At 43.3% G+C, this 15879-nt stretch overlaps 1 protein-coding gene across 5 annotated transcripts in view; it reads left to right on the plus strand.

Moving 5' to 3' along the window:
- Positions 1-9607: 9607 nt before the first annotated feature.
- Positions 9608-15879, plus strand: part of NAA40 (N-alpha-acetyltransferase 40, NatD catalytic subunit) — a 78370-nt gene continuing 72098 nt past the window's right edge. The window contains exon 1 of one of the 5 annotated variants that reach the window (XM_056527224.1): positions 9608-9728. In XM_056527224.1, coding sequence (XP_056383199.1) covers positions 9660-9728 — 69 coding nt within the window. In that variant the 5' untranslated portion in view covers positions 9608-9659. Of the gene's footprint in view, positions 9729-10523; positions 10729-15879 lie in introns of those variants that run through there. The other 4 variants (XM_056527223.1, XM_056527221.1, XM_056527222.1 and 1 more) reach the window with 4 other exon arrangements.

Below are 15879 nucleotides of genomic sequence, written 5' to 3' on the forward strand. Positions count from 1 at the left end.
AGTGTATTTTTGCTTTTCTTACAGGTGGACCAACGGATAGAGTCCTGGCTTATAACACAGGGACAGAGTCTTGTTATTTATATATACCTGCTGCTTTTCCCTATAGGATTTATAGTGATATGAGAATATTGTTATTGCAGATGTATGACCTGTTTCCTACGCCAAGGACCTCTTTAATGCTTCCTTTGATTTGATATACCGATTGTATATACATAATACCTGTCAATCTGACTTATCTTCTCTGTACATATTATATGCCTCCCTGAGGACGCCATATAAATTTATGGCAGAAACGCGTCGGTGGTATAATATAATAGTGGTATGATATGCTGCTAACTTTGGTAACCTATAGTTACTAAGTAGCTGTGGCACAGTTTGAGCGTCTCCTCCGATCCTGGAAGGTCACTGCTCCTGATGGTCTACATCTATTCTATTTTTTAATGGTGTTGGAATCAAACACGGTTTTTTTTGGGTGACTTTTAAATGACCCAAATAAAAGTTAATTTTTATGCACTACCCTGAACACTTATACTTTTTCTGTTCTTTTGACATATTCGAATGCTGGGTGGAATTACGCTTAAGCGTGGTCTGACGTGGGACCTAACATATTTACGTCTAGTTGATTATTTCTGATTGATATATACGGGCATGGCGAGTTTTATAGCCAGTGCACCTAATACAGAAGGATGGCTTACTGAGGCGAGAGAGGTCTTTTCAGAGAAGACCCTCACCCAATCCAAATACACACCATCTATGCGCTCAGCTTTTAAGGACCTTACCCAATATTATAAGCAATACGCGACCTCCTTTTGGGAAATCCAAAGTTTTGATAGTTACCTTAAACAAGGAATAATACCTAGGGGACTGCGAGTCCCCATTTCGCCTTCCACTAGATTGAGAAATCAGACGGTTCTGACTAAATGGGAAGCAGAAGCTACTAAGTGCTCCACCATATTTATGGAGATCCTCCTGGAGGAGGAAAAAAAGAACTTAGAAACCATCCTTATAAAACTTGAGGAGCAAAGGGAGGTGGTGTTAAAATACAAGAACGATCCAGAATTTGCAAATAAAGAGTCCCAATTACAAAATCAAATTGAAAAATATCAGTATAATATTAAGCTTCGTAAACATAACCAGTTTACTAGAGACTTGGCAGACTTCAAAGAAAATCGAGCATATACTGTTCTAGAACAAAACACGACCCAAAGGGTCACAGATACAGAAATCTCTTCCTCTGACACGGAGGTGTCAGACGGAGGATCCTCCAGTTCCAGAAGAGGAGGCAACAGGGGCTCGGGTAAGGGCCATAGAGGGAGGGGAAGAGGGAAGGGAAAGAATAGGGGCACTACAAACCAAACACCAGGATGTGGTGGACCCTCCACCTCTTACTCCTCCTCTTTTTTAGAGACGGACCCGTATCAGTTACGCTTCCCCCCACGAACACAGAACAATCCACAAAAGCGCTAGATAACACTGATGATACTCAAATTATTAATCTATCCAGCATCTATTTATCAGAGGCACAGAAGTCAGTCCTCCTGAAGGGCCTTACATTTGTTCCCACCTCGGCCTATGATGAATTTGAATGGACCAAGGATATCCATCTATTTTCGCGTAGGCTGAGGTGGCACAAATTCTTTAAATTGCGACAGAGAAGAGAAGGCCTAGCATGTGGTATGTCCCCAGAGGATCTCATGGTAACAAGGGATCTAGTGACTTTATTGGAGGATGGAGAGAGGATTGAAGGACAGGGTCCCTTCACTGACCTCAAAAATAAAAGTAGATCCTTTCCACCAATTGGGGACACCTCCTGTATAGATGTGTTTACAGAACTTGTCCTCAAGGATTTGAGGGAGTTAACAACTACAGAATCATGCATGAGGGACAATTTAAACTTTCAGGAGAGACAGGCACTGACACAACTGAAAAATAATAAGGAATTAATAATTAAAGCTTCTGATAAAGGAGGAAACATAGTTTTGCTCGATAGAACCAAATATGTACGCATGTGTAGAAGACTACTGGATGACAACGACACATATGAACTAATATCGGCTGACCCTACACATGCGTACAGCTTGGAATTAATGGATATATTGAATATAGCATTTGGAAAAAAACTAATTGATCAAAAGGAACTTGACTTCCTTAGACCTCACAAGCCAACTATCCCCACGTTTTATGCCTTGCCCAAAGTCCACAAGGGCCTAATACCATTGAAAGGTCGACCTATTGTATCTGGAATAGGTGGCATGTCACGAAACGTGGGGATATACATTGACAGAGTGTTGAGACAATTTGTATTTACTCTCCCGTCATACTTGCGTGACACTATGGACCTACTAAAAAGAATTGAAGGTATCTCCATTGGCAATGACATCATTTTTGCCAGCTTAGATGTGGAGGCATTGTACTCCTCCATACGCCACACAGTAGGCCTTCAAGCAGTAGCATATTTTCTAAGTACACGTGGCATTTGCTACCAAGAACATAATGCATTTGTCCTCCAACTACTGGAATTTGTTTTGACTAAGAACTATTTTCTATTCAATGGGCGCATTTATCATCAGATCAGGGGGACCGCCATGGGGTCCCCCTGTGCGCCCAGTTACGCTAACCTGACATTAGGATGGTGGGAGGCAACCTGCCTATTCAATGATGAGAGGGAGCATTTCTGTGAGCGAGCCCTGACGTGGCTCCGTTTTATAGACGATGTGTTTATTATCTGGAGTGGCAGTAGGGAGGAATTCGGAAGTCTGGTAGACTCTATAAACAAAAATCAATTGGGTCTCTTTTTCACATATGAAACTCAGGACAAAGAAATTAACTTCTTGGATGTAAAAATTTACAGAGATAGGAATAACACAGTCCAGAGTACAATATATCGGAAGAAAACAGTGACGAACAGCCTCCTGAGGTGGGAGAGTTGCCACCCGGGCCCCCTGAAAAGGGGGATCCCCAAAGGGCAGTACCTCCGCCTCAGGAGGAACTGTTCGTCACACACAAATTTTAAGAGAGAGGCGGCTGTCATGAGGCAGAGGTTCACCAATAGAGGGTATCCGGACCACATACTGTCCAGGGCGTACCAGTCAGCACTTAGAACACCTAGAAATGAGCTTCTTATACCAAGAACTAGGACTGACACATCTACAAGTGCTAGAATCATTGGCACCTTCGACAGAAGGGCACCTCAAGTGAGAGAAATTATTAATCATCACTGGAATATCCTAGGGATGGACCCGGACCTCCGGGATATTGTTGGCCCGAACCCACAAATTACATATCGACGGGGCAAGAGCATAGGAGATCTGGTGGTCCGGAGCCATCTTGAACCAGAACAGACATCACAAAACTGGCTCAATAGACTATCGGATATCTCAGGCTGCTTTAGATGTGGCCATTGTAGAGCATGCCAATATGTTGAGAAGAGTAACAAGGTACCCAACATACAGGGAGAAGTGATACCCATTAGAGAATTCATTAACTGTTCATCCAAATGCATCATATATATTGGAATATGCACTTGTCCCCACATATATGTAGGGAAGACCATGAGGGAATTCAGAAGAAGAATTCTTGAGCATATTGGGGACATAAGAAACCATCGAGATACATCTGTGGCAACCCATATCAACCAACAACATTTGGGTGACCTGAGATCAATCAAATTCATGGGGATTGACCGGATTATCCCCTCTCAGAGGGGTGGAGATACAGATACACTTCTACTCCAAAGGGAATGCCGCTGGATTTATCAACTTGACTCAATAGCCCCCAAAGGTCTAAATGAACATTTAAATTTCGGATGTTTCTTATAAATGGTATGTGGTGGGACAATGGGTGACTCCTAGGTAGATAGGGACGACCTTAGAGGGTCGACAGGATTTAGTAGTCACCTCTTATCTACTATAGGGCATATAGTCACCTAACAGGAGGTTCCTGAGCGGGACCGCCCTTTTTAGGGCGGCCACCCCGCCTAGGCTTTAGGGTTAAAGAATAGGGCAATTTAGGGACAGTGTAGATCCTTTAGGCCCACGCCTTGTTCCCGCCCCACCATAGGGACCCCCTTGGTTAGGGACTGTCCCACCTACTACCATTCACCCTGCTCAGTTTGGGCATTTGTGGAAATGGGGGTGAATTATAACTATCCCCCCCCCCATCCCCACAATACCTTCCACTTTTACTCAGGACTGTATCTGTATACATACCCTGCCCTTGGTTTTAATACACCCCTTACTCATGACAGATTTAGGCGCCTCTCTCTACTGTACTAATATTGCACTAAATGCACAATGTTGACAGCTACATTTACATAAAAGTAACCTTATCTCAGATGAATTGTCGCAGCTTATTCCCTTTCAAAAAACTGGGGTTGGTTGCGACAATTTAGTAATGTATTAATAATCTCAGTGCCCATGAATGTAGAAATTGGTGCACGGCTAAACGGCCTATAAGCCCTAACTTTAAAATCGTCATAATCCGGAACGGAGGCTTCAGAATGAATGCCACTGTATATCCTTATTGGACACGCCCCCTCTGTTCAGCGCGTCACAGAGAACGGGCGCAGTGGCGTGCATATAACCTCCGGCCCTTGCCGGAAGTGACGACAGACGCCGACAGTTCACACACCGAAGTGAACAGAGCTGGACGGAGCCAGCTCCCTGCGCCACAGCAGGTTGTCGCGCCCGCCCCGCAAACCAGGGATCCGTGAGTAAACTTTGGATCAATGATGATATGTGATCCAGACTTTCTCCTGCAGGGCGCAACCTTGAATAGTGTATTTTTGCTTTTCTTACAGGTGGACCAACGGATAGAGTCCTGGCTTATAACACAGGGACAGAGTCTTGTTATTTATATATACCTGCTGCTTTTCCCTATAGGATTTATAGTGATATGAGAATATTGTTATTGCAGATGTATGACCTGTTTCCTACGCCAAGGACCTCTTTAATGCTTCCTTTGATTTGATATACCGATTGTATATACATAATACCTGTCAATCTGACTTATCTTCTCTGTACATATTATATGCCTCCCTGAGGACGCCATATAAATTTATGGCAGAAACGCGTCGGTGGTATAATATAATAGTGGTATGATATGCTGCTAACTTTGGTAACCTATAGTTACTAAGTAGCTGTGGCACAGTTTGAGCGTCTCCTCCGATCCTGGAAGGTCACTGCTCCTGATGGTCTACATCTATTCTATTTTTTAATGGTGTTGGAATCAAACACGTTTTTTTTTGGGTGACTTTTAAATGACCCAAATAAAAGTTAATTTTTATGCACTACCCTGAACACTTATACTTTTTCTGTTCTTTTGACATATTCGAATGCTGGGTGGAATTACGCTTAAGCGTGGTCTGACGTGGGACCTAACATATTTACGTCTAGTTGATGATTTATAAGAAAACCCAGATGAGTCAGAAGAGTTAGAGTCCAACTCATGTGGAGCAAAAGTAACTCTTTTGATTGGGCCATAAGGAGAATATCGTCGAGATAGATGATAAGACGAACCCCTCGACTTCTGAGAGAAGCCACTACTGGTTTCAGTAGTTTTGTAAAACACCACGGGGCTGATGATAGACCGAAAGGGAGGCAAGTGAATTGCCATCTCTTGTCTTCCCACAGGATTTCAGATTGATCACTGGTCTGTGACCACCGTCTTTCTTTTTCACCAGAAATAAGTTGCTAATGAAACCTGGTGAGTGGGACTGAGCTTGAATAATTGCTAGTTTGGCAATCAAATCTCCTATTTCTTGGTCTATAAGAGTCCTGTCTGCTTGAGAGAATTGAATTGGATGAGGTAGGTAAGTTTGGGCAGGAAGGGAGACAAACTCTATTTGATAACCTTTGATTGTGTTTAGAATCCAAGAGTTGGATGTAATTGTATGCCAGTTGTGGAAAAAATACAGGAGTCTTCCCCCTAGGGGAATATCTTGGGAAGAAAACTGTGGTAGGCTTACCTGTGGGAGGTCTTGAGCGAGGGTATCCTCTTTGACCTCTAGCCCGCCATGGTCTGCCCCTGTAGGGAAAAAAGGGAGGGGGGGCGGAGGAGGACCCTGAAAATTGAGAGGATGGTTGGGGATAGGAGCCTCTGGTGTATTTATGTTGGGAGGATCGGCCGGAAAAACAGCCCCGTCCTTTTCCGGCCTTTCCAAAAACACGTTGGGAGAAAACTTTTTTCATAGATACTTGGGCCTTATTCAATGAGGAGAAAAGGCTGACGTATTTATTTAATTCCTTAATAAAATCTTCCCCAAATAGCATGCCTTTGGTGGGATTGGGAGGTCCCACCGTGGCCAAATTAGTCAGCTGGGGGTCAATTTTTAAAAGAATAGAACGTTTTCGTTCATTAGAAAGGGAATTGTTTGCGTTCCCTAAAAAACATATGGCCCTTTGGGCCCACCCTTTGAGGGTTTCCGTATCCATCGGAGTATTGGAGATGGAAGCTACCTCAGCTAGGTCCAATATTTTAGTTAGTGGACCCATAAGATCCATCAGTTTGTCTTGACAAGACTGGAAGCTTCTATCTATCCCTTTTTTGGGATTTTTCCCCGTTTTAAAAAGAAATTTGGAGATCAACAGGTCCAACTCTGGAGTGCAAGAAGCATTATTCGGCAGTGTTGGCCTAGGGCATTCTGCCTTTAAATTATTGCGTGATGGTTTATCCAGAGGTTTGTTGGCCCATAGGGAGAAAAACTCGGCCACTTTAGAATTTGGAAGCCATTCCCCCGATCGGGGATGGCATATTAAGGCCGGGTCAAAATATGTATCTCCGGATTCAGTTAGCATAGCTTCTTCCTGACTGCCAGGGTCGTCATGATTAGAATCACTGTCCTCCGAAACATAGAGTATTTGATCCACGTCCTCTATATCGGAGTCTTCTGACTCATTAGAGGAGGGAACTCGGTAGGAGTCTGGTTTAGCTCTGAAGCTAGATTTTCTAGTTTTGCTACTACGAGCCTCCTCATGGGATGAGGGTGAATTATGGGGCTTATGGGAACCACTACTGATGGATGTCTGCTTGCGCTCTGTAGAGTGGGATAGTGTAGAATCTTGGCGCATCCCAGAGGTAGTTTTATCACTCTTAGAGGGATATGGGCCGTCTGATGTGTGGTGTTTTTTAGATTTCGCCTTACCTGGTCCCTTAAGTCCCTTAGCCAATTGGGACACAGACTCCTTTGGGGACCAGAATTGATCTGATGGAGTCATGGGAGGTAAAATGTTCATAGGTAAGTTAGTCATAGTTGTGGGCTGTGAGCGTGCTAACGCCAGAGCCACTGACTGGTCAATGGAATTCTGCAATGCAGAGACCGCGGTTTGAACCGCTGTATTTATAGACTTTGATATTGAAGCATCCACCAGAGATTGTAAATTATCTGGTAATGCATTCTCAGTAGATGGAGTCTTATTATCAGCAGACATTGTGAGGATATAAGAGAGGTATTAAAACCAAATATCTATATGAATATGGATAAGGAATAATAATAGGTGAAAGTTAATTAACTATGATTAATTATATACTAAAACAATGTATTATTACAATGGATAATGGACATGCCACAAGGTGGCAGTACAGGATAAGGGATGAAACAGTTGTTTAACATGAGGGGAAACAAGGTAATAAAATGGAGGATACTGAAGTAATGTTGTATCTATTTGTTGCCAATGGACGACGCCTCCGCCGGGTTCTGTCACTCTGAGGAGAATGACGAGATCCCGCGGACGTTAGACAGAGGATGACCGCTCTGTCTGCAAGTCTTGCGAGACTTGCGCACGCGCCGCGAATATAAGAAAACGTTCGCGACACAGTAATGGCGGCGGTGCGCCAAGGGAGAGGAAAAAGAAAAGATACAAAGGTATGTATAGCGGAAGCAATTTGAATATTATGAGGGTCGGAATGACCGTGAGGACCGGAAAGAACAGGGAATAATAATTGGGTGAGAAATAAAAAGGAAGAATAGTTGAGGGAGGAATAACTTAAAATAGGGAGTATTGAGGAAGAAATTACTAATTTCTTCAGAATACAGAGAGAATGAACAAAGGGTATAGGACCCAGACAATGTATATAGAAATACAATGTAAGAAATTCAATGTACAAAAAAACATTAATTGGATAGGTATGAAATGGAAGGGAAAAAATAAATATGGAAATGAAAATAAATGGTAAATAAATTAATAAATGAATTAATCAAAATAATAATGAAATAATAGAATATATGAGGTAATTGTTGTGAGAGAAAAAATGAACTTAACTTTGTCACACTGCTGAGCAGCAAAGAAGAAGGAAGATGCCTGGGAATCGGTCACCTTTATCACCTGCCTTGCTGTCTGATTGGCTAATGATACAGGACATGATACTAGGTTGCACCCTAGATTGTTCAGCCATATACTCTTTATATGCCTCAAAAAATAATTTTTTCTTGTTAATACATACAGTTTTTATTTGCTGCTGAAGTTCAGTAAAGAAGTTTTAAAGTATAATAGAAAGCGTCTTGTTTTGCCATAAAATCATCTGCAAAGATTGCTACTTTACTATTAAACCCCTCTACAAGGTCATTAATACATATATTAAATAGAACAGCAAACCCCTATCAGGATTTTTTTTATTTTTATCTCCATATATTTCTACCCATAATGACTCCACATTATTGTTTCCCTCCCATATATCCTCCCGCAGTGCGGCCTTCACACTGGACTTTACATAAAGACAAACTCCTCCCCCTTTCAGTTTTGTCCGATCCTTCCTGAAAAGACGATAACCCTGTAACCAAGTCTCTGTTATACCCACAATGTCATAATTTTACTCAGACATTTTTCCACTCCAGTTCCTCTGTTTTATTGGACAGACTTCTGGCATTAGTCAAAATGCAATTCAATGGTGAATGTTTTTTTTTCCTATGAAGCCTATCCCTATTAACTATTCAAACCCCTCCCTCCACTCCACCCCCAGGTACATTATTAAGTCCCCCTCTCTATCTACACATTCTTCCCCCTCTAGGTTCCCTCCCCCCAGTCCCTATTTTAAACAATCCTCCACCCTTCTAGCCATCTTCTCCCCAAGCAAAGCTGCAGCCTCCCCATTGAGGGAGGGTGCAACCAGAAAAAAACCTGTGTGGAAACTTAGCCTAATAAAAAAAAAAGAAGCTATGTAAATTGGGTATCAATCTAAACAGTATAAAGTGCTTTATGTAAAAATATAATCCTCCACAAGTTGCAAAAATACGTTGTGGTTTTTCCCACCAAAAAAAAACGTTAGCTATGCATCATTACTTCCCTCTAAGGATGCTGAAACTATGGCATTTTTGCTTAAAGGAGAACTCCAGAATATAAAAATTGTCCCCCATACTGCCGGCAGTAAAAAATATAAAGATGTGCATACCTTCCTCCGCTCCCCTGGGGCCTCCGGTCTCTGCCGTGATCCTCGTCCTGGTTGCTGGTGGTCGGCGGGTCATACTGCACTCAGCCAATCACCGGCTGCAGCGAAGTCCTGACTCGGCCGGCGATAGGCTGAGCGTCAGTGTGATGTTTTAGGCCCCGGCAGCAGGTGCTGGTGTAGTGAAGAATTTTAGGTCTTGAAGCATTCTCACACTGCCACTCAGCCTATCGCCGGCCGAGTCGGGACTTCACTGCGGCCGGTGATTGGCTGAGTGCAGTATGACTTGCCGACCACCGGCAACCAGGAAGAGGATCGTGGCGGAGACTAGAGACGGTTACCGGAGGAAGGTATGTACATCTTTATTTTTTTACTGCCGGCAGTATAGGGGACAATTTTTATATTCTGGAGCTCTCCTTTAAAAAAAAAAAAAAAAAAACACCATAGTCAGCAAGCTGTGATTTGGCAAAATTGCCAGATCACAGCAGGGTCAGGAAAGAAAAAAAGGCCATACCCAAAAACACAAAGAGGGTTTTCTAATAACTCCCTGCTTACATCAGGTCACTGCATTTTTGCTGCAGGAAAACGCAGCGGGGGCGTTTTGGTAGTTGTTTAAAACGCCCCCCAAAAAAACCAAGTGTAAACCTAGCCTACAAGATACGACTCTAGAAGGTGAGGAGGAAAAGCGAAAGTGCAAAAATAAAAATGAGCTGGGTTCAAGGCGAAAAACGTGTCCTGAAAATTAACACATGGCTGTCACTCTGCGCCTGAAGCAACGTTCTGCTATGTCAGTGTTTCCCAACCAGGGTGCCTCCAGCTGTTGCAAGACTACAACTCCCTGCATTTGGCTGTCCGGGCATGCTGGGTAGTTTTGCAACAGCTGGAGGCCCCCTGGTTGGGGAACACTTTGTTATGTCCTCCTATAAATACTAGAATATATAGCACAGTTGCTTGTTTTAGACACTTTATAGAAGCGCCAACCAGCTTTCAACCATTTCCATGGAAACAAGAGTCCTGCAATGGCGCTTCATTAACTGCCATCTGTTTCATTCTTTTACGCCCCATCACGTGACGTCACACCAGCTGCGTTCCTTCACCCAGACAAAGACTCAGACAAAGTGGGCGGTTCTCTTAATATCCCCGCCAACTGCCGGCGAGGTTTGGAACGCACACGTACTTGACGCCTTGTGTTCCATTTCGCTGCGATATGCTGGGGAACCACACAAGTGGGCGTGTTGGCTCAAGTGCGTGATGATATCATCAATTAGCCCCTTACTCTATTCTTCTCCCCCCTCAAGGACCGAACCGAACCGGGATTGAGATTCTTACGTCATCAGATACGTCATGGGGGTGAGGAGGAGGGTTGAATGGGCAGCAGAAGAGGTTGGGGTGGTTAGCCTCTGATGGCAGGAGGAGTACTGTTTTTTTTAAAAAGAGTTTTATTGATCGGTCAGGAGGAGTACTGGTGTGTAATGGAGAGTTGTGGGGGTGACCGATAACGGCTGTGTTTACCATGGGTGGTGAGAAATACCTCTTGCCTGGTTGTTGGAGAGGCATTTGCACTAGGTTGAGTGCCATTCTGTGTGTAGTGTTGGAGCAGCTTGGAAGAAGGAGACTGTGGCTTGGCAGGGAATTTGCTTCAGGAATGATGGGCTGATAGGGGCATAGTACTTTATAGGTGATCTGCTATGGGAGGTGGGTAATATTAACATAGGTCTTATTTACCTATATTACAGTAAGGCGCCGTTCACACTGTGAATATTCATTCGTTATTAAACATCCCTTTTCTTTGTAAAAACGGATGTATAATAACATATGAAATACGGGGTGCTAACGGCTGAATAACATCCATCAAAATAATGGGCATATTCATCCGTTAAGACCAGTTATAACATCCGTCATGTACGGCCGTTTTAACATCTCTGCCTACAGACTTCCACTGCTGGGACTACTACTACTACTACTCCCCCCATCATGGAACAGACTTGTTTCCATGATGGGAGTATTCATTCCTGGTTGCGGGAGTCTGCCCGTGCCTGGGGAGGTTACATTAGTGTTTGTACTACTACCCCCATGATGGAACAGGCTCTGTTCCATGATTGGGGTTGTAGTACAGGGGCTGAGGGATTGATCACACTGGTTCTCACTTCTGAGACCCGATGTGACTAGAAGTTATTAAACGGGAGCTGGTGGCATGCTCCACTCCCCTGCAATCTACAATGTATTGAACTTTAAAAAAAAATATTTTTTAATTCCCTGCCGAGAGCCCTGATTGGTCGGTACTGAGGAGCCATTCAGGACTCCCTGCGGGGTTTTCAAATAGAAGCGCTGCGGTGGGGAAAGGTAAATAGAATCGCTGGGGGGGGGGGGGGGGGGGTTGTATATGTCTTCATCGCAGGGGTACTATCTCTGGTCCCCACCACAGCGTGTGTGTGTGTGTATATATATATATATATATATATATATGTATGTATATATATTGAAAGCACTTCATTACATCACCCTTTTCAGGTAATGTTCCCTGGTATCAGCTTAGCTCCTGTTAAGGAATATAAAAAGCTGATCGGGATTTTATGCCAAGCCAGACTACTCCCCAAAAGGGTAGTTTCTACCCATCTGCAGACAGCTGTTCTGTGGTTTTTGCCACTCGTCAGTACAGAGCAGGGTGATCTGGCTTGGCTGGGGTAAGAGGCCTGAGAGCATTTGCTAAAGGGGGTGAGTATTTACCTCGCCCTGAGGTAAATACTCACCCCCTTTATTTATATATATATATATATATATATATATATATATATATATATATATATGTATATATATATATGTATGTATGTATGAAAAAAGTGTTTTATTAGCAGTGCATCTTGCGGGGAAGCCGGCCGGCCCGATTAATTGCTGAAAGAGTATTTTTCTTTCATAGTGCTGCAGCGGCATATGTACATAGAAGTACTGTGGGGCCAGATAATGCTATATGTCTGGCCCCCACAGCGCTTCTATAATCATATGCCGCTACCGCGCTATGAATGACAGGTAGTCTATCAGCAGTGCATCGGACCGGCCGGCTTCCTGGCCAGATGCACTGCTGTTAGATTACTTTTCATTCATAGCGCTGTTTAGGCATATGATTATAGAAGCGCTGTGGGGGCCAGACATATAGCGTTATCTGGCCCTCACAGTGCTTCTGTGTACATATGCCGCCGCAGCGCTATGGAAGAAAAGTATTTCAGCAGTGCATCGGGCCGGCCAGATGCACTGCTAATAGAATACTTTTCATTCATAGTGCTGCCGGGGGTTTATGATAGCACTGTGGGGGGCAAAATATATGTGCTTCGAGGGCAATACCTAATATAAGTGTGCTGGGGGGCAAGACTTGTATAACGCAGCAGGGGGCAATATATATATATATATATATATATATATACGCCCCCCCCCCCCAGCGATTATATATATTTCTTCCCCACCGCAGTGCTTCTGTTTGCAAATCCCGCCAGGAGCCCTGAATGGCTCCTCATTACCGGCCAATCAGGGCTCCCGGCGCGGAATTAAAAAATGAAAGTAAAATACATCGTACAATAACTGTTAACTTCTAATCGCATCGGGTCTCAGAAGCGCCATCAATCCCTCAGCCCCTGTACTACAACCCCCATCATGGAACAGTCTGTTCCATGATGGGGGTTGCAGTACAAACTCTAATGTAGCCTCCGCAGCCACCGGCAGACTCCTGCAGCCGAGGAATTACTACTTCCATCATGGAAAAAAGTCTGTTCCATGATGAGAGTAGTAGTCGTCGTCCCTCAGCACTGCAGGGTTCTGCTGATGTCATCTCTTCTGAGCATGCCAATTTCTTGTGACGGAGGAAAAATTAGTGCATATACCGTTTTTTCTTCCGTCACAACTAACGTCCGTTATTCATGACGGTCTATAACTGGTCATAACAGATAATCAGAAAATCCCATAGACTTGAATGGGATTTTGTAACGGCCGTTTATAACAGTTCTTTTAACGGAACAACTTTATATCGTCAAAGGGGCCTAAGGAAGATCAATCAGAACTAGAGCAAATTGTAGAGGAAGGTGGTTCCCCACCAGATCCTAGCTTATGTTTTCTTTAAGGCCTCTGTAAAATGACAGCTTGGACCCTAGCTGCTACAGGCAACTGTAACACTTTGTGTATTTTCATGCAGTTTTCTGAAGTCAAGTGGGGCAAAATCAGCTGCTGAAAATAACGTGTGAATGTCCCCTTAGGGCTTGTTAGAAAGGGGGTTGGCTTTCTGCGGCTGTTCGCTGTGGGTTCACTGTGGGACCCTATTGACTGCTGTGGACAGCCGCGGAGAACCCCCCCCCCCTTCTTTCTAACACGTAGCGGGAAACATATAAATGTTAATGTGAATGACCCCTTAGGGTACTTTCACACGTGCATGTTTGGATTTGTCTGCTTCCATATCTTTATGCTGTGTATGCAGCTGCTGTGGCTCTGACACACAGTGGAAGTGCCCAGAGTACCACCAATTAGATATTGATGGCTTATCTCTAGGGTTGACCAATGACAGTCCTTGAATAAACACATTAACCCCTTCAGGACGGAGCCCATTTTGGCCTTAAGGACCGGAGCGTTTTTTGCACATCTGACCACTGTCACTTTAAACATTAATAACTCTGGAATGCTTTTAGTTATTCTGATTCCGAGATTGTTTTTTCGTGACATATTCTACTTTAACATAGTGGTAAATTTTTGTCGATACTTGCATCCTTTCTTGGTGAAAAATCCGTAAATTTGATGAAAAATTTGAAAATTTTGCATTTTTCTAACTTTGAAGCTCTCTGCTTGTAAGGAAAATGGATATTACGAATACATTTTTTTTTGGTTCACATATACAATATGTCTACTTTATGTTTGCATCATGAAATTGACGTGTTTTTACTTTTGGAAGACACCAGAGGGCTTCAACGGTCAGCAGCAATTTTCCGATTTTTCACAAAATTTTCAAACTCAGTATTTTTCAGGGACCAGTTCAGGTTTGAAGTGGATTTGAAGGGTCTTCATATTAGAAATACCCCATAAATGACCCCATTATAAAAACTACACCCCCAAAAGTATTCAAAATGACATTCAGTCAGCGTTTTAACCCTTTAGGTGTTTCACACGAATAGCAGTAAAGTGAAGGAGAAAATTCACAATCTTCATTTTTTACACTTACATGTTCTTGTAGACCCTATTTTTGAATTTTTACAAGGGGTAAAAGGACAAAATTTGTACTTGTATTTGAAGCCCAAATTCTCTCGAGTAAGCACATACCTCATATGTCTATGTAAATTGTTCGGCGGGCGCAGTAGAGGGCTCAGAAGGGAAGGAGCGACAAGGGGATTTTGGCGAGTACGTTTTTCTGAAATGGTTTTTGGGGGGCATGTTACCTTTAGGAAGCCCTTATGGTGCCAGAACAGCAAAAAAAAAACCACATGGCATACCATTTTAGAAACTAGACCCCTCAGGGAATGTAACATGGGATAAAGTGAACCTTAATACCCCACAGGTGTTTCACGACTTTTGCAAATGTAAAAAAAAAATTATTTTCCTAAAATGCTTGTTTTCCCAAAAATTTTTTATTTTTAAAAAGGGTAATAGCAGAAAATACCCCTAAAAATTTGAAGCCCAATTTCTCCCGATTCAGAAAACACCCCATATGGGGGTGAAAAGTGCTCTGCTGGCGCACTACAGGTCTCGGAAGAGAAGGAGTCACATTTGGCTTTTTGAAAGCAAATTTTGCTCTGGGGGCATACCGCATTTAGGAAGCCCCTATGGTGCCAGGACAGCAAAAAACCCCCACATGGCATACCATTTTGGAAACTAGACCCCTCGGGGAACGTAACAAGGGGTTAAGTGAACCTTTATACCCCACAGGTGTTTCACGACTTTTGCATATGTAAAAAAAAAAAAAATTTTTTTTTACCTAAAATGCTTGTTTTCCCAAAAATTTTACATTTTTAAAAAGGGTAAAAGCAGAAAATACCCCCCCCCAAATTTTGTTACACAATTTCTCCCGAGTACGGCGATACCCCATATGTGACCCTAAACTGTTGCCTTGAAATACGACAGGGCTCCAAAGTGAGAGCGCCATGCGCATTTGAGGCCTAAATTAGGGACTTGCATAGGGGTGGACATAGGGGTATTCTACGCCAGTGATTCCCAAACAGGGTGCCTCCAGCTGTTGCAAAACTCCCAGCATGCCTGGACAGTCAACGGCTGTCCGACAATACTGGGAGTTGTTTTGCAACAGCTGGAGGCTCCGTTCTGGAAACAGTGGCGTACCAGACGTTTTTCATTTTTATTGGGGAGGGGGGCTGTATAAGGGTATGTGTATATGTAGTGTTTTTTACTTTTTATTTTATTTTTTGTGTTAGTGTAGTGTTTTTAGGGTACAGTCGCACGGGCGGTGGTTCACAGTAGTTTCTCGCTGGCAATTTGAGCTGCAGCAGAAAGTTTGCGGCAGCTCAAATTTGCAGCCAG

Source organism: Hyla sarda, chromosome 6 (assembly GCF_029499605.1).
Source record: "Hyla sarda isolate aHylSar1 chromosome 6, aHylSar1.hap1, whole genome shotgun sequence".
NCBI classification, from domain to species: Eukaryota; Metazoa; Chordata; class Amphibia; order Anura; family Hylidae; genus Hyla; species Hyla sarda.